Below are 20009 nucleotides of genomic sequence, written 5' to 3'. Positions count from 1 at the left end.
CTTCATTTTTCTCTGCACGTCGTTGTGTTTTACGTCACCGTGTTGGACTTGATCGGTTTTTGAACTGATGGTGTGTAGTCACATCAGACCATCAGTCAGCTTCATCGGTTAACCGATGAAACAGACCTTCAGTCCGTTTTCATCAGTTTGGACTGATCGTGTGTACAGGGCCTAAGGGTTTAATTCTTCAAGAATGGAGATCAGAAATTCTTACCTTTCTCTGAATTTCGATCACTGGGTACATTTACCATATCTGTAATCCCTAAGTACCGAAACCAGGCAACTTACATTGTGAGAAGGATGTCACTAATCGTAGCCCCTGAATTTCTCTCATGGCAGGTATTCTTTAATATAAATATAATATTAACCTTTACTAAGAAAAATATGGAGGGTTCCATTACTGACTTCTGCAAATTCTACTAGCCTAGCTGTCATGCTGAACCAGTGGCTTCTAAAAAACTTTAGTAGTTTTTTAGTAGTTTAGATCGATAAAGTATGCATACCAGGAGTTCTAACTTCATTGACCTCATTACTTGTTGAGCTCACAGATAACCAGGCACCTGGGGCCAGATTCACAGAAGAAGTACGCCTGCGTATCTACTGATACACCGGCGTACTTTCAAATTTGCTGCATCGTATCTTTAGTTTGAATCCTCAAACCAAGATACGACGGCTTCTGGCTTCGATCCGACAGGCGTACGGGTTCGTACGCCTTCGGATCGTAGGTGCAATACTTCGGCGCCCGCTGGGTGGAGTTCGCGTCGTTTTCCGCGTCGGGTATGCTAATTAGCTTTTTCCGTAGATCCACAAAGGTACGTGCGGCCGTCGCATTCTCTTACGTCGTCGCTAGTCGGCTTTTCCTGGCATATAGTTAAAGCTGCTATTTTGTGGCGTATAGATAGACTTGCCATGTTAAAGTATGGCCGTCGTTCCCGCGTCGAATTTTGATTTTTTTTTTTTTTTTGCGTAAGTCGTCCGTGAATAGGAAAGGACGTAACTCACGTCTAAGTTAAAAAAATTACGTCGGTGCAACGTCATTTCGCACAAAGCACGGCGGGAAATTTCGAAACGGAGCATGCGCATTTCAATCGGCGCGGGGACGCACTTCATTTAAATGAATCACGCCCCCTACCCGCCCAATTTGAAATACGCGCCGAGAAATACATTACGCCGTCGTAACTTACGGCGCAAAATCTTCCTGGATTCGAAAATGCGCCAGGTAAGATACGGCGGCGTAGCGTATTTCTGATACGCTGCGCCAGGGCAATTCTTTGTGAATCTGGCCCCTAGCATTTTATGAAAGGCAGGTCAGTCAGAAGAAACAACACACTCACCAGAAAAGGGCCATGTCCTGCCAGGAAACCATCGACAGAGCTGCAACCAGGACCTCCATTCAGCCACAGGACCACTGGACTAGAGCTGGGATCTTTCTGGGACTCCACAAACCTGCACAAGGTTTACAATATACAGATCTGAGTGGGAGTTGAGCTTAGATAAATAAATGCTTGCTAGTAGATATTTAAGAGGGGGGGGGGGGTGCAGGACTTTAAATGAGACAGTCTAGATAAATGTCTCCATCCCTAATCAATTCAATCAATCAGTTGCTAGTAGATGTTCAATATAGAGAAACTTACCAATAATGGAAATATTTGCCTCCTGGTACATTCAGGTACCCAGAGTATTGTAGGAAAGATGGCTTCTCCTCCAGGCCAGGCAAGTAATTGATCTGATCTTTTTGGGGAGCAGCTTCTATAGAAAGTGCCACCAAAAGCACAGTGCAGAGTAGGAAGAGCATCTGTAAGATCCAGAAATACAATTACAGATTTTCACTTCTCTGTTCCTGTTCACCACCAAGAACACATAACTTGACACTCTGTATGCTCACACGTAATCTATATACTTATTGTACATGTACTTTATGCAGGAGTGAATCAAAAGCTTTCATAATTCTAAATCATGAAAATACTCCGGGCCAGATTCACAAAAGAATTACGCCGGCGTATCTATTGATACGCCGCGTAATTTTAAATTTCCCGCGTTGTATCTTTGTTTTGTATCTACAAAACAAGATACGACTGCCTCTGGGATCGATCCGACAGGCGTACGTCTTAGTACGCCGTCGGATCGTAGATGCATTTTTTCCGCCGGCCGCTAGGTGGCGTTCCCGTCGAATTCCGCGTCGAGTATGCAAATTAGCTAGTTACGGCAATCCACGAACGTACGTCCGGCCGGCGCATTTTTTTACGTCGTTTGCGTTCAGCTTTTTCAGGCGTATAGTTACCCCTGCTATTATGAGGCGTACTCAATGTTAAGTATGGCCGTCGTTCCCGCGTCAAATTTTTAATTTTTTTCGTCGTTTGCGTAAGTCGTTACGAATATGGCTGAACGTCATTTACGTTCACGTCAAATCCAATACGTCCTTGCGACGTAATTTGGAGCAATGCACACTGGGATATTTTACGGACGGCGCATGCGCCGTTAAAAAAAAACGTAAAAAACGCGGGGTCAAGTCAAATTTAAATAAAACATGCCCCCAACATGCCCATTTGAATTACGCGGCCTTACGCCGCAACACATACGTTACGCCGCTGTAAATAAGGGCAGAATACAGAACTTGCGCCCAAAGTTACAGCGGCGTAACGTATCTGGGATACGTTATGCCAGCAGAAAGATCCGCTGATCTTTCTGAATCTGGCCCTCCATCTGTATCTTAAAGCGGTGGTTCACCCTCAGTGACACGATTTTACCATCGAGACAGGCATTGTAGCGCGAGCTACAGTATGCCTGTCCCGATTTTTTTACCCCCGTACTCACTGTGTACTCGTAAATTATAGATTTCAGCTCCCGCGGGGAATGGGCGTGCCTATGGAGAGGGAGGATGATTGACGGCCGGCCCTGGCACGTCACTCTCCCCCAAGACAGCCGGAGTAGGTCTTGGCTCTTCACGGCGCCTGCGCACAGGCTATGCGCAGGCGCCGTGAAGAGCCAAGCCTATTTCGGCTATTTCCGGAGAAGCGTGACGCGCCAGAGCCGGCCGTCAATCATCCACCGTCTCCATAGGCACGCCCATTCACCGAGGGGAGTCGGTATCTTCGATGTACGAGTACACGGTGAGTACGGGGATAAAAATTTTTTTTTTTGGGTTTATAGGGTGAACCCCCGCTTTAATAATTCTGCTTAAGTTTTGAAGCTTCAGATTTCCAGAGTGGGGATCAGCAAAAGTAGTGCAAAGCTTATTTAAATGTAATGTATGGTCTGTTTTAGACACAGAATTGTGATCTGTGTATAGTATATAAAAGAATATAATAGACTAAGTACATATGGGTGCAAAAGTGGGGTGAAAGGCCATACAGCTTTTTTTATTTAGAAAATGGGCAAATGAGAAGTCTTTGGAAGGTACCACATCCCTATAGAATTTTTGTTTTTAACCACTTCCCGACGGCCGTACGGCTATATACGGCCGCAGGGTGGCTCTACTTCTCTGGGACGCCGTCTTTTTACGGCCGCCCCTTTCCTCGTTCCCCGCGCGCGCATCGGGGAACTTTTGTGCTGGCCGTGTGCCTTGGACACAGCCAATCACAGATCACCGTGAACGACCAATCGGAGTGGCCGTTTGGTAGGCGATCTGTGCGGCCAATGAGAGATGATCATTTACATTGCGTGCTTGTGATTAGGTGTGCTCTGTTTAGCTGCATTTAGAGAAAATACAATTCTGCACGTTCAGGATCCGATTAGAAACTCTAAACACATGTAAACGCAACTAAACATGGTTAAAGCAGGGACATCGAAATGCTGGAAAAAATTATCTGAGAGGCATACAAGTTCTCTATACTTCTCTAATCACTTCTATGTGAGTGCTAGTGTGAATAAAGCTAAGTCTTGCCCCTTTCCAGATTGTGATCGGACAGTTAAAAATTAGATGTACAGTAGAAGACTGATGAACTCATCTATCTGTCACTCTACTCTCTCCTCCTATTAGCATGCCCCTTGTTAGTAGATGAGCACTGCAGTACAGCTGGACAGCTCCTAGTACTGCTTCTCCCTCTCCCGGTTTAAGCTTTGCTTTATGGGGACTGCAAGAGGCTAACAAGTCAAATTCAGGTACATTTAAAAATACATTTGAAGTTACTGCAAAAGGAAAATTATCCAAGATAATAATAACAAAGTCAAGTGTATCATCACTTCAACTTTCCATTAAAACCCTATTCATACATACATGCAAGACAGGATGGCACACCAACAAAAATGTTAATGGTGAATTAACCACTTCCATACCGGGCACTTACGCACCTTCCTGCCCAAGCCAATTTTCAGCTTTCAGCACTGTCGCACTTTGAATGACAATTGCGCGGTCGTGCTACACTGTACCCAAACAATTTTTTTATCATTTTGTTCCCACAAATAGAGCTTTCTTTTGGTGGTATTTGATCACCTCTGCTGTTTTTATTTTTTGCGCTATAAACAAAAGAAGAGTGACAATTTAAAAACAAAAACAATATTTTTTATTTAATAAATATCAGAATTTTTTTAAAAAAAACGTTTTTTTCCCTCAGTTTAGGCCGATACGTATTCTTCTACATATTTTTGGTAAAAAAAATCGCAATGATCATATATTGATTGGTTTGCGCAAAAGTTATAGGGTTTACAATATAGGTGATAGATTTATGGCATTTTTATTTTATTAATTTTTTTACTAGTATTGGCAGCGATTTGCGATTTTTTTACTGTCACCGTGACATTGCGGCGAACACATCGGACACTTTTGACGCGTTTTTGGCGCCATTCACATTTATACAGCGATTAATGTGATAAATATGCACTAATTACTGTATAAATGTGACTGGCATTCAAGGGGTTAACACTAGGGGGTGAGGGAGGGGTTAATATGTATACCTGTATTGTGTTCTAACTGTGGGGGAAGGGGGGTGACTGGGGGAGGTGACCGATCTATGTCCCTATGTACAAGGGACACAGATCGGTCTCCTCTGTCCCCTGACAGGACGTGGAGCTCTGTGTTTACGTTGTTTACGTTCGGCTTTTTTCGGCGTATAGTTACCCCTGCTATATGAGACGTAGCTAATGTTAAGTATGGCCGTCGTTCCCGCGCCGAGTTTTGAAATTTTTACGTCGTTTGCGCAAGTCGTTCGCGAATACGGCTTTACGTCATTTACGTTCACGTCGAATCCAATACATCCTTGCGGCGTAATTTGGAGCAATGCACACTGGGATATTTTACGGACGGCGCATGTGCCATTCAAAAAATACGTAAAAAAAGCAGGGTCAACTGCAATTTAAATAAAACACGCCCCCTACATCCCCATCCCCGTAACTAAGGGCGCAAGTTCTTTCTGAATACAGAACTTACGCCCAAAGTTAGAGCGGTGTAATGTATCGGAGATACGTTACGCCAGCAGAAAGATGCGCTCATCTTTCTGAATCTGGCCCACTGTATCTATCTATCGATCGATCTATCTATCTATCTATCTATCTATCTATCTATCTATCTATCTATCTATCTATCTATCTATCTATCTATCTATCTATCTATCTATATATATATTTTTTAACTTTTACTTTTTTTACAATTTACTTTTTACTTTACTATTTACCTGTTTTTACTATTTTGTCAAGAGTAGTGAAGGGTTAGATCATCTGTCAGATTTTTATTGTTGTCTATGTCCCTATGTCCCTTTTTCCTTTCCTGGGGACTATTGTCAATATGACAGATAGTGATAGGAAATCAAAGGATAGGTTAGGGCAATGACCCCTCGACCTGTCCAATAATTGACTTCCATTCACTTTGTAGAGATTTCCTGTTGTGTCCTCAGGATGGGAATTGAAGGGAGAGAAACCCAATACAACTCAACAGCAAAACATGCCTTACTGAGGTTCTAACCATTTTTCCATTCTATCCAAATCCAACACAAAAATCTTGGCTAGAAATAAATTTTGTCTGGATTCACACTTATGTGGATCTATTAAAGTGGAACATCCGCTCATCGGAATCCTCCCCCCCATCCGGTGTCGCATTTGACACCTTTCAGGGGGGAGGGGGGTGTAGATACCTGTCTAAAGACAGAAACACCGCTTCCAGAACACAGCGGGAACCAGTCAGCACAGTACAGCGCTACTCGCGCATGCACCATAGGGAACCGGGAAGTGAACCCGGAGCGCTTCACTTCCTGGTTCCCTCACCGAGGATGGCGGTGGGGGCAGTAGAGTGACGAGCGATCGCTCGTCCTCTGCTGCGGACGGCGCTGGACTCCAGGACAGGTAAGTGTCCTAATATTAAAAGTCAGCAGCTGCAGTATTTGTAGCTGCTGGCTTTTAATATTTTTTTTTTTCAGCGCACATCCTCTTTAAAAAAATAAAAAATAAAAAGCAAAATATATCCCTCTGTGCTCGCGCGCAGATACGAAAGCAAATGTAAGTCGCGCCTGCATATGTAAATGGTGTTTAAACCACACATGTGAGGTATCACCATGATCGTTAGAGCGAGAGCAATAATTCTAGCACTAGACCTCCTCTCTAACTCGTAACAGGTAACCTATAAACATTTTTAAAATGTCCCCTATGGAATTTTTTTAAGTACTGTAGTTTGTTGTCATTCCACAAGCGTCCCCAATTTTAAAGCATGACATCTTAGGTATCAATTTTTTTAATTCATTAAAGTGTGACATAAAATATTGCAATGATCGCTATTTTATTCTCTAGGGCCTCTCCTAAAAAATATATATAATGTTTGGAGGTTCTAAGTAATTTTCTAGTAAAAAAAATACAAATTTAACCACTTCCATACCAGGCACTCACACACCTTCCCGCCTAAGCCAATTTTCAGCTTTCAGCACTGTCGCACTTTGAATGGCAATTGCGCGGTCATGCTACACTGTACCCAAACAAAATTGGCGTCCTTTTTTCCCCACAAATAGAGCTTTCTTTTGGTGGTATTTGATCACCTCTGCGATTTTATTTTTTTGCGCAACAACTAAAAAAAGACTGAAAATTTTGAAAAAAAATTACGTTTTTATTTTTTTCTGTAATTTTTTTTGTAAATAAGTAAGTTTTGTCTTTCAATTACGGGCACTGATATGGCGGCACTGATGGGCACAGATGAGATGGCACTGATGGACATCGATGAGGTAGTACTGACGGGCACAGATGAGGTGGCACTGATTGGCGGCGCTGGTATGCGGCACGGATGGGCACTCATAGGCGGCACTGATGGGCACACATAGGCGGCACTGATGGGCACACATAGGTGGCACTGATGGGCACTCATGGGTGGCACTGATGGGCACTCATGGGCGGCACTCATGGGCACTCATGGGCGGCACTGATGGGCACTCATGGGCGGCACTGGGCACTCATAGGCGGCACAGATGGGCACTCATGGGCGGCACCTTTGGGTGGCACAGATGGGCACTGTGGGGTGGCACAGATGGGCACTGTGGGGTGGCACTGATGGACATTGTGGGGTGGCACTGATGGACACTGTTGGGCGGCACTGATGGACACTGTGGGGCGGCCCTGATGGACACTGTGGGGCGGCACTGATTTGCTTATGTTGCCAGTCAGTGCCCATTTGTGGGCACTGATTGGCATCTTTATTTTTTCCATACTTTTTTTTTCAGACTTTTTTTTGCTTTTTTTTAGCCCCCTTTTTTTTCCCCTGCCCTTCCCTGGTGGTCCATGTGGCGATCCGAGGGGGGGCTGCGCTGATAAACAATCAGCGCGAACCCCCCCTGTCAGGAGAGCCGCCGATTGGCTCTCCTCTACTCGCTCTTCCTGTTTACATCGTGACCAGCCGTGGTTGGACACAGCTGATCACGTGGTAAAGAGTCTCCGTGAGAGACTCTTTACCGAGATCGGTGTTGCGGGGTGTCAGACTGACACCCTGCAACAACGATCACCGCGATGCCGGCTTAGAATCCTGAGGACGTCATATGACGTCCAGTCAGGATTCTACAACCACTTTGCCGACGTCAATTTGTCATTGGCGGGCGGCAAGTGGTTAAAGTGGAGTTCCACCCATAAATATAACATTACATCAGTAGTTTTAAAAAAATGTCATTAGTCCTTTAAGATTTTTTTTTTTTTTTTTAGATGCCTTCAAAGTGTTGTTGCTAGGCAGAATAGTTAATCTTCCCTCTTCCTGCACCTAGGTGCTTAAGCTTCCTAACCTACACCGCACAGACTCCTGGGAATGTAGTGGGTGTAACTTTCCAGGAGTCTGTGCACTCCCCAGTCTCGAAGAATCATGTGACTTGGACAATACAGGTGCTGAAACCTGATCTGAAACCTATTACACTGCTTGTGCAGCACTGAGCATGTGCGAGATCTGCAAGGCTGAAATCCAGGAAGTCATACAGTCTGGCTTCATGATGCCCACACTTAAGATGGCCCCAGTCAATTTCTATTTTATAAAGTGTCTAAATGCTGTAACAACCTAACAAAACGGACCTTAGTTTACAGACTAACTTTACTAGAATACATTAAGCTTGTGTATTACAGGGGTATTTATATTTAAAAAGTGAAATTGTGGCCGGAACTCTGCTTTAAACAAAAAGTTCCAGTAAAGGCCTAGGGCCAGATCCACGTAGCGGATCGTAATTTTAGTGTGGCGTAGCGTATCGTATTAGCGCTACGCCGCCGCAACTTTGAGAGGCAAGTGCTGTATTCACAAAGCACTTGCCTCTAAAGTTACGGCAGCGTATCGTAAATCTGCCGGCGTAAGGGCGCGGAATTCAAATGTTAAAGATGTGGGCGTGTTTTATGTTAATTTTACTTGACCCAACGTAAATGACGTTTTTTCTGAACGGCGCATGCGCCGTCCGTGGGGGTATCCCCGTGCGCATGCTCTAAATTTTACCCGCAACAAGCCAATGCTTACGACGTGAACGTCATTCTACGCAAAGCCCTATTCGCGAACGACTTACGCAAACGGCGTGAAAATTTCAAAATTCAACGCGGGAACGACGTCCATACTTAACATAGGATACGGCTCATATAGCAGGGGTAACTATACGCCGAAAAAAGCCTTACGGAAACTACGTAAAAAAATGCGCCGGCCGGACGTACGTTCATGGATAGCTGTATATAGCTAATTTGCATACTCGATGCAGAAATCGACGGAAACGCCACCTAGCGGCCAGTGTAAATATGCACCTTAGATCCGACGGCGTACTAAGACGTACGACAATCAGATCTAGCCCAGCTTCAGGCGTATCTTCTTTTAACTAGAAGTTACGCTGCGTATTAATAGATACGTCAGCGTAACTCCTTTGTGGATCTGGCCCCTCGTCAGCAAGTGGTTGAGGCACAATGCATTGATGTGATTTGCATTAATACAGCCCATTTCTTATGAATGGATTAGCAATGCACCACAATGGACAAAAAATGCACGTGATTGTTTTTTTTTTAAACAACAAAGTGAAACCAGACAGTGGTACCAACTATTTCCCACTCTATCCAAAATGTATAAAAACAATGGGCCAGATCCACATATAACTGGATAGGCGCAGCGTATCAGAGATATGCTACGCCGCCGTATCTTACCTGGCTTTAAGTCAAATCCAGGAAGATTTTGCGCCGTAAGTTACGGCGGCGTAGGGTATTTCTGGCGGCGGAATTCAAATCAGCCTGTAGGGGGCGTGATTCATTTAAATGAAGCGCGTCCCCGCGCTGATTGAACTGCGCATGCTCCGTTTCAACATTTCCCGCCGTGCTTTGCGTGAAATGACGTCGCAACAACGTCACTTTTTGAACTTAGACCTGACTTACGTCCATCCCTATTCACGGACGACTTACGCAAAAAAAAAAATAATTCAAATTTCAATGCGGGAACGACGGCCATACTTTAACATGGCAAGTCTATCTATACGCAGCAAAATAGCAGCTTTAACTATACGCCGGAAAAAGCCGACTACAGACGACGTAAGAGAATGCGACGGCCGCGCGTACGTTCATGGATCGTCGGAAAAAGCGAATTTGCATACCCGACGTGGAAAACGACGTGGACTCCACCCAGCGGGCGCCGAAGTATTGCACCTACGATCCGAAGGCGTACGAAGCCGGACGCCTGTCAGATCGAACCCAGAAGCCGTCGTATTTTGGTTTGAGGATTAATAATTTGAAAGTACGCCGGAGTATCAGTAGATACGCCGGCGTACTCGCTATGAGGATCTGGCCCATTGGCTATACAAACACTCTATCCAAAAGTTTAGAATTAGTGCATTTGGAAAATAATATCTGTTTTGTTTGAAAAGTTTTTTCCAGATAAAGGTCCGACAGGTGTGGCAGCATGCAGAGGTTTGCTAAACAAATACACCCTGGAACACAACTTTACATTTAAAATGACATTAAATCTTAGTATACAAACTCGCTCACTATCTAAAATAATGCAAAAGTCACAAACCTTGGCTCCTTTGGGTCCTGACACTATCATAGGCTGCAGCTTCCGTTGGGTTCTTATAGGGGAGTCACACGGTGATAACTAATCAGTCACGTGTTGAGAAGCCACTTCATTTTTTTATTTAAATTTATCTGTTGAATTTTTTTTTTTGTTCTGACGGAGTATTATCCTGCATTCAGATCGTTCCTCCTGCATGTTTTGACATCAAATGATTTAAAAGAAAAGATAGGCAATTTTTTTTTTTTTAATTGACCAGTCATACTTTGAAACATATTGAGAAACAAAAAACATAACTTTAAAAAGTTTAAAAGAGACGTATGGGCGACGCTTTTTTGGCCATGCTTCTCTTGTGGGTCACAGGAGTGCACTTACTTTTGCTCGCCTGTGTCCCAGAGTCAGCCATCTGCAGGCTAAAGCTCCCTGTTGGCTGATTATGACTATTATTGTCAGTAGCATGATCATTATTATTAATAATATTATTAGTACTATCATTATGTCATTATTAGAATTTTTTGTTTACGTCTTATTTTTTATTTATTTTTTTGTTTTACGACAGATTGTATAATATATGGTTCAATTTATACACATACCAGTTTTGAGAGTTTTTTTCCTCTCTTTTTTTAGGTTAATATTAGTGTTATTATTATTAGTATTTTTTTTTATTATTATTTATCTTTCAGCACACAGATTATTTTTTTGTTCAGCAATCATGTTCTCTTTTCTATGTAATTATTTTCACACTCTCATTACTATTGACTGTTTGGTTTTAATTATGACCCCATTGGTTGGACATTGTATTAATGTCAGATTGACATGATAATCTTCTTGGGCTAGATTCAGCAACAAGATACGGCGGCGTATCTCCAGATAGGCCGCCGTAATTTAAAATCTGCGCCGTCGTATCTTTACCCCGATTCTCAAAGGCAGATACGTTTAAAAAATAGGCTTCCTCCGCTGACGTAACTTGAATACGCCGCGTATAATTGTGTGCAATTTTATGCTGGCCGCTAGGTGGCACTTCTGTCGATTTCGGCGTAGAATATGCAAATGACCTAGATATGCCAATTCACAAATTTACATACGCCCGGCGCTATTTTTTTACGTCGTTTACGTTAGGCTTTTTCGGCGTAAGGTTACTCCTGATATTAGGAGGCGCATGCAATGTTAAGTATGGACGTCCTTCCCACGTCGAAATTAGAATTTTTTATGTCGTTTGCTTAAGTCGTTCGCGAATAGGGCTGGACGTAATTTACGTTCACGTCGAAACCAATACGTCCTTGCGGCGTACTTTGGAGCAATGCACACTGGGATATGTACACGGACGGCGTCAATCACGTTGGGTCACCAAGAATTTACATAAAACATGCCCCCTCATCCGCATTTGAATTAGGCGTGCTTACGCCGGCCCCATTTACGCTACGCCGCCGTAACTTAGAAGGCAAGTGCTTTGTGAATACAGCACTTGCCTCTCTAACTTACGGCGGCGTATCGTAAATACGATACGCTGCGCCGCCGTAACTATGCGCGCCCCTACCTGAATCTAGCCCCTTATGTTCTTTCTAGCCATGATAAAGGGGGCATGTAGACCTCTGAAATGCGTTGGCTATTTCTTGATCTGGACCCCTGACCTTTAATGGAATAAAGTTGTATCTGGGCCTCTTAGCAGTGGCATGGCACTTAAATGTCAAAACCTTTTTACATTACACTACAAGCCAAGGAGCTTGTAGCGTCTCACGGAGAGGAAGAACGGGGAGATGCTGATGTAAACAAGCATTTCTCCATTCTTCCTAGTGACAGGACACTGATCACAGCTCCCTGTAATCGGGAGCAGTGTCGGTGTCGTGTCACACATAGCCCATCCCCCCTACAGTTAGAAGCACTCCCTAGGACACACTTAACCCCATTAGCGTCCCTTACTGCCAGTGTCATTTTAAGCTGCGTAAATATGCAGCTAAGATACGACGGCGTAGGAGACTTACGCCAGTCGTATCTTAGTAACAGATAAGCGTATCTCAGATTGAGAATACGCTTATAGATGGCGCCGCATTCGGACTTACGATGGCGTATCTACTGATACGCCGTCGTAAGTCTTTGTGAATCCGGGCCCTAAAGTGTGGATATTGCAGTTCTTCCCATCTCTCATTGCAAACCCTAGACAGCGAAGGAATAGAGGTAACATGCCACCCAAAACAAACCAGCAGCACCTTCGGGGGTAGTGCTATATTATCCTTACCTTAGGACATAAAACAGCGTGTAAGGTGGAGCTTCAGATCACTCCCGCTGGTATGGCTTGCTAATGGCAGTCAGATGTAGACAATCTTGGATATAACTTCCATGAGGCCAATATGACGCAGGCAGAACATGTGGTTGAACTTCAAGCAAAACATTATTTAAACATGTTTCACAATGATCTCCGTTGCTTCAAAAACAGTTACAGCAGCATGTATTGCTTTGATACTCTGGGTCACGTCTTGCTCCATCACTGCTAGTGAACTGTCTTTATATCTTTATTTGAATGACACAAAATAAAGAATTATGAAAAAAAAAAAAAAAGAATCATCGGGTACTTTGTACATGCATCTTTTTGCTCTATGCCGCGTACACACCATCGCTTTCTGCGATGGAAAAAAACGTCATTTTCAAAAACGTCAATTTAATTGACCGTGTGTGGGCAAAAACGTCGTTTTATGTCTTCTAAAAAACGACAGAAAAAAATTGAAGCATGCTTCAATTTTATGTGTCGTTTTTGGCCGACGTCGTTTTCTGTGTTCTAAACATTGACCGTGTGTACGTAAAAACGTCGATTTAAGCCCGCGCATGCTCAGAAGCAAGTTAGGAGACGGCAGCGCTCATTCATGTAAAACGACTGTTCAGAATAGAATCAGCACATTCGTTAAGGTGTTTTTCAGCTTATAGACAAGAAAATAAAGCGCTTCTTTAACCCCTGCTTTTAACTGCTACCCAGAAATGGACGTTTGTTGCGGCTGATCTTGTTGCATAGTTATGACAAGCTTTTAATTAGTTTCTTTCTTGTTTGATAATGTTTATGTTTGTGTTCTGTTATTTAGTTGTATCTTCCATCTTAAACATTTTAAATATATATATTGGTCCACCTTTTTTTTTATTTTTTAATTTTTGTCACCAATTTGATTAGTAATCTCTATTTTGTTTTTATTTAGGAGTGTGTGAAGTGTCTGCAACAACCTAATTTTTTAGTTAACTCACCCACAAGCATGTTTTTTTACCTTGTTAATGTTTGCATTATTTATTTTGTAATGGGTCTGCCCACTCAATACTGATCTCTCAAATCTACAATAAAGAAACATGTTGAAATTTGGCTGAAAAATTAATTTTTATTTTAGTCTTCATAAAAATTTCAAAAAAAAAAAGTGGCAACCCAAAAACACAACATAATAAAAACAAAGATGCCAAGGTAGGCAGCACTTTAGAGCATGCTTGTTTTTTTCTGAAAACAAGGGTCCCCGAAGCCACAAATACAGCCTGTGAGTCCACATTAAAATTCCATCAGGGGCACCGTATTATTTCTTCGCCCTTTTCTTCCCAGCAGCCTTCCCTGCAGTCTTCCCTGCAGCCTTCCCGGTAGCCCGAGTCCTTGGGGGCTGGGTTCCTGGAGGAGATGAGGTGGCAGGAGCCAGAGCAGCCTCATGAGGTGGAGGAGCAGGAGCAGGTGCAGGAGCAGGAGCAGGAGCAGGAGCAGGAGGAGCAGCAAGGACAGGAGGAGCAATCCGCACAATGTGGGTGTCGTCATCGAGCTGCCCCAGGCATGCCATGGTTATGGCTTGGAAGATGAGGAGTTCGCAGCGCACACGCTGGCTCTGCTCCAGATTGTACATCTTGGCTGCAATGAGCGCTGCGAACCCCTCAACTTCACTGGGTGGCTCTCGGATGGCTGCAGTAGCTTGGCGAAGCAGGCCCTGGGTCTCCTCCTCCATTTGTCGCATACTCCTGAGCCGTTTATTGGGATTGCGGAATGGAGGGATCCGGGAGATGGTATCCCGCCGGCGTGCCTCCTGGGTCCCACTGGGGCCTGCCACCTCCTGGCTCCCAGTGGGCTCTGCCACCTCCTGCCTTGCAGTTGGCCCTGGCTCCTCCTGGCTCCCTGTGGGCCCTGTCTCTTCCTGGCTCCCTGTGGGCCCTGGCTCTTCCTGGCTCCCTGTGGGCCCTGGCTCTTCCTGGCTTGGGTCTGCCTGTGTATCAAAAAAAGGAACATATGTTATTTGTGTTTGTCATTAATCACACACATTTTTACAATCATGAGTGATGCAAATTGAATGTCAATATATATTACACACAGGGTCGCCATCCTTAATTATGTGGCCCCTTAAACACCTTCAGACATGGTCCCCCTGGAATTATGTGGGTTGTTGCATGCCTAATTTAGTAAATAAGTGGCCTTTTCCCCAAAAATTAATTTATTCAATTTAGTGTCAACTAGATAGTACTCAAAAAGGGTGTCTTCCATCTGGGACCCCTTGCAGGTGTATTGCGTTACTCCCCCCTACTGGCCTATCTGAAAATGCCACCCACTCCTTCATAAACATTATTAATTTGCCCATTTTGACCCCATCATGTTTTCCCACTACTGACTATTGATCCTATCCCTAAACTTACGAGATTCACATAGAATTTAGAACAATAGTAACATACATTTACCATTATTACTATACTTGTCATATACTAACTAAATTCAAACAAAAAACACATACCATTCTCCATGGCTCACAATTGGGGTCCTCCAGGAACTCTTCCTCTTCCTCCGAGCTTGCCTGCTCTTGTCTGCAGGGAACACTGGAGGATTGGCTGCTGGGAAGCTGGGAGCTACCTCTTGGGGGAAGGGTAGACATGGATGTCCTGGTCTCAATGTGGTCGTCCAGGAACTGCAGCTGACTATAGTACCACAGGGTTGGTTTGTATATGGAGTCAGCTGCAGCCCCAGACCTCATTGAGGCCAGGACTTGGACCCGTTGGGCCCTGTAGGTGCCCCTGATGGAATTGATTTTACTTTTCACAGTGGCTGTTGTGGCGTTGGGGACCCTTGTTTTCACAAAAACAAGCATGCTCTGTCTAGCTTTCTCCCTGGCATCTTTGTTTTTATTTATTGTGCTTTTGGTTTGCCACAGAACTGGATGTTCCTTCCATTTTTGGATGAATTCTGTCAGGAAGTCCGCATCCTTGAAGGCATCCATTCTTTCTGCACATGAAACAGAAGCCAAAACATAATGTAATTAAAGGCACTAGCTTACTTCCCCTAACTAGCCCACAAACTCATTCCCTATTCACTATAATAAAGTCGGAATAAAAAACTTACGTCTCGTCGTTAGGAAAGATCGGGATTTACGCCTTCTTCCACAGACTATGCACGCCGTTTACAAACACGTCCCATCCCTTTTACACTACGCACGCGTGACGCTCCGCACGACACCCCGCCCCTGACGTTCGGTATCGTCCTTTCCACGCCCCTTCTCTGTCGTTTGGTGAGTGAGAAAAGATGGACAACATGGAGGTGTATTCTAGCTCTAGCCAGGAGGCAGGCCAGGCCCAACCACGCCGCAGATTCCGCTGCAGAGCCTCCAACATGAGCTTTAATGAAATGGTGGAGATGGTCACCATATTGAGGAGGGAGGACTATGATGCCAAGCATGGCCCCTACATGCATCCCAATAAAGTAAAAGCCCAAATTATGGAGAAGGTCATCCGTAGGCTCCAGCGGAAGTTTGGGAAAACCAGGAGCAGAGAGCACCTGCGCAAAAGGTGGTCGGATTTAAAAAAAAGGGAACCCCACCAACTTTACAGAATTAATAGGGTGATTCGAAGAAGAAGTAAGTTTTTTCCATGTGTATTTAATTATTTTGGTGTGTTCTTTGTGCCATTTTTTTTTTTGGGCCAGGTTGACCATAAAATGAATATTATGAATGTGGACGCATGATGCAGTCGTCGTAGTCGTCGTTCATTCGGTGACTTTCAATAATCCAAGACCATATTAATGAGAAATGGCATCATGCCTAGTTTGCATGTGCAAAGGGGAGTTGAAGCACTGTATCTGAACAAAAATCGTAAATTTAGGAATTGTGGGCGAATGAACGACGACTCCTATGACCAATTAGTCGACACAAATATGAAAGTTGTGACATTTTTGGGGCTTAAAAAAAAGGTGTATTCAATTCTGGAATAGATGGAAATGTGTTTCAGCTTATTTTAGAAGAAACGTAAATACCTTGAGATTCACAAAAAGGAGCGTTTGCTACTCCTTTTTTTATTGAACATGTGTACTCAGTAGCACAATTGTTTGTCACAATAACAACCTATGTTGGGTCACACACAGGGGTGAGCAGATCCAGGGGAGACTTGTTTAGCTTACATATCTAAAATTAAAAATTGGGTTAACTGATTTGACATTACTTTGTGAATGGATTAAATATTGGTCTATTTTATTGATAATTGTTTAAAAATCAACAATAGTGACCTTTTGTTTATCATTTCTTATTTTTTGGGTGTCATTTCATGCCGCTCGTAATGGTTGAACCTCATGTTTTCCCTTTCTTCAATCTTGTAGGGCACAATGAAGCAGAAAGGCAGGAGGCACAAGCCAATCAAGCCACACCCCCGAGGGATGTAGAGGAAGAGGAACCTGCCTCAACATCCGGTAAAGTAACATCTACCACATTTTCTGTGAATATAGATATAGGCATACAATCTTTTAACACATGTTTTGGTTCCACATTTCAGGAGGAAATCGGGCTGGTCAGGCACTGGACACGTATAGTGCCCAGCTCCTCATCGGCGAGGTTCTCACCTGCAGGGCCCAAGTCGAGGACATACGTCTGGCCTGCCGTGAAATACGCCACAAAGCAAAGACGCTGGAACGGCAGCTTAAAAATGTTATTAATGTTTTGGGGAGGGTTTAATTTTTGGTGTATTTTCTTTTTTCCTTGAATTTGAAAAAAAAAAAAAAAAAAAAAAAAAAAAAATTATATTTTGTACTAATCAAAAAAGACCAAAAAAAAAAAAAAAATTATATTTTGTACTAATCAAAAAAGACCAAAAAAAAAAAAAATATATATTTTGTACTAATCAAAAAAGACCAAAAAAACAAAAAAATTAGATTATATTTTGTACTAATCAAAAAAGACCAAAAAAACAAAAAAATTATATTATATTTTGTACTAATCAAAAAAGACCAAAAAAACAAAAAAATTATATTATATTTTGTACTAATCAAAAAAGACCAAAAAAACAAAAAAAATGATTTGTTGTACTAATCAAAAAAAAAAAAGTAACAAATAAATAACATTTTGGACTCCAAACAATTTGTGTGTAGTTATTGGTATCAATGCAGACTCATTCAATTACTCAGGCATATTTGTAGAGTTATTAAGATTTAACACTCATGTGAATTTATGACATCCCAAACACATGGCTGGATGAGAACCTAGGAAAAAGAAACATTACCCCCCAAAACTTACAAATAACTAAAATCAAACAAATAAACACTGTTTCATCAAACAAAAAGTAAATTTAATTATTTAATCAAGATCAGGCATTGCAATGGCCCCCCTCCCCATAAAATAGTCCACATAGGATTGACGCACTGCACGTGCGGTTTGGGGGGCCAAGCCTCTATGGCTAGCCTGATGTCCCGGCTCCGGAGCCACAAGATCAGCCTCATCAGGCAATACCGTCAGGTAAGTTTGAGAATTTCGTTTCAAAAAATTGTGCAAAATGCAACAAGATAGGATGATGTAATTCCACTTGTATTCCGCCAGGTTTATTGCTGTTAAAAACAATCTGAATCGGCTGGCCATGATTCCAAAGGCATTCTCTACCACACGTCTTGCTCTGGCCAGCCGATAATTAAAAACCCTCCTCTCATGGGTGAGGGTGCGTACGGGAAATGGCCTCATGAGGTGGGGACCCAAACCAAAAGCCTCATCTGCTACAAACACGAAGGGCAGACCCTCTTCGTTCTCCTCCGCAGGTGGCAATCCTAGGTCCTCCAACCGAAGCCGTTGGGCGAACTCCGTCTCCGCAAACACACCGCCGTCCGACATCCGGCCATTTTTCCCAACATCCACGTACAAGAACTCGTAATTTGCAGAGACCACCGCCATCAAAACAACGCTGTGGAACCCCTTGTAATTGAAGAAATGGGATCCACTATGGGGTGGGGGCACAATGCGGATGTGCTTGCCATCAATGGCTCCTCCGCAGTTCGGAAAGTTCCAACGCTGGGAGAAGTCCGCTGCCACAGTCTGCCATTCCTGTGGCGTGGTGGGGAACTAGATAGAAAGAAAAAATAAAAAACATTATAACAAAGATTTTGAACAGAATATAGCTAAAATTACAAGGGATCCCACCAACAATTCCACAAAAAAGGTTAGTATTAAAAAATAACATGTGAACAATTAAGCATATTAATCACCCCCCTCTGATGTTGAAAAAATATATTTAGGGGGAGTGGGGCTCAAGATGAGTTTCTCACATGAGAAACAACCCCCCAAAAAATATCAAACTAAGAAAAATAATTATTAGTATGTAGTTCAAAAATCTAGGGGGGGGGGGGTTTGGACAATGGAGGCCACAAATAAACGGGGATATAGGGACACACAAAATGCAGCACTACAATGGAGGCCACAAATAAACGGGGATATAGGGACACACAAAATGCAGCACTACAATGGAGGCCACAAATAAACGGGGATATAGGGACTATGCTAGGTGGGTTTGGCCACAACATAGAATGATGGACAGGTTGGCTAAATTAAATAAACATGTAGGGCTTTACAAATTGTGTAGAACAGCATACATAGAGACAAAGTGAGCATTCTGAGCATATTAGAACATTTTTTTTTTTTTTTTTTTTTGGGCCATAGTTTGACCATTGAAAGAACACCACTTACCTTAACATAGTCCTCCTGAAGAACCTGAATGATGGCCGAACAGGTCTCAGGGATTATGAGGCCCAGAGCCTGGGGGGAGATGCCCGTCGAGAACTTCAAGTCCTGCAGACTTCTCCCTGTTGCAAGGTAGCGTAACGTAGCAACTAGCCTCTGCTCAGCAGTGATGGCTTCCCGCATAACGGTGTCCTGCCTGGTGATATATGGCGACACCAAAGCCAAAAGCTGCTGAAATACGGGGTCAGACATCCTAAGAAAATTCCTGAAATCATCAGGGTTATTTTCTCGGATCTCCCGCAGCAGAGGCATATGAGAGAACTGGTCCCTGCATAGCAACCAGTTCTTGGTCCACAACCTCCTCCTCACCCTGTTCATGGACCGTCGCTGGGATGCAGCACACATCCTAACAACAAGCACAGCACGATCTCGGCGACGAGTTCGTACCCGCAACATGGCTAGAAAACGGTCGTCAAATCAGATCAGACTAAAAATTACGCCCTGAAGTAAAGAATGGCCTTTGAAGAACGACCTGCTAAACAGCACCGTGCACACAAAACGTAATGCCTAAACAAATACGTCCTTAGTACAAGCACTGTATCACAGATCCGACAACAAATAGACAAACTGTACGACAGAAAACGAAATTTAAAGCACAGTCACTGAAAATCACGAATCGTATCTCA

The 20009-nt window shown here is 43.3% G+C and overlaps 1 protein-coding gene across 2 annotated transcripts in view; it reads right to left on the bottom strand.

Annotated features, from left to right (window-relative positions):
* Nucleotides 1–10600, bottom strand: part of LOC120918572 (lysosomal protective protein-like) — a 53341-nt gene extending 42741 nt beyond the window's left edge. Inside the window, exons 1-3 of one of the 2 annotated variants that reach the window (XM_040330227.1) lie at nucleotides 10415–10600; nucleotides 1635–1795; nucleotides 1335–1446 (exon numbers count right to left, since the gene is read on the bottom strand). In XM_040330227.1, coding sequence (XP_040186161.1) covers nucleotides 1335–1446; nucleotides 1635–1795; nucleotides 10415–10444 — 303 coding nt within the window. In that variant the 5' untranslated portion in view covers nucleotides 10445–10600. The remainder of the gene's footprint in view (nucleotides 1–1334; nucleotides 1447–1634; nucleotides 1796–10414) is intronic. The other variant, XM_040330225.1, reaches the window with a different exon arrangement.
* Between the last annotated feature and the right edge of the window lie 9409 nt (nucleotides 10601–20009).

Source organism: Rana temporaria, chromosome 12 (assembly GCF_905171775.1).
Source record: "Rana temporaria chromosome 12, aRanTem1.1, whole genome shotgun sequence".
NCBI classification, from domain to species: Eukaryota; Metazoa; Chordata; class Amphibia; order Anura; family Ranidae; genus Rana; species Rana temporaria.
The sequence above is the reverse complement of the archived record's forward strand: the minus strand, read 5'-3'. Positions and strand labels throughout refer to the sequence as shown.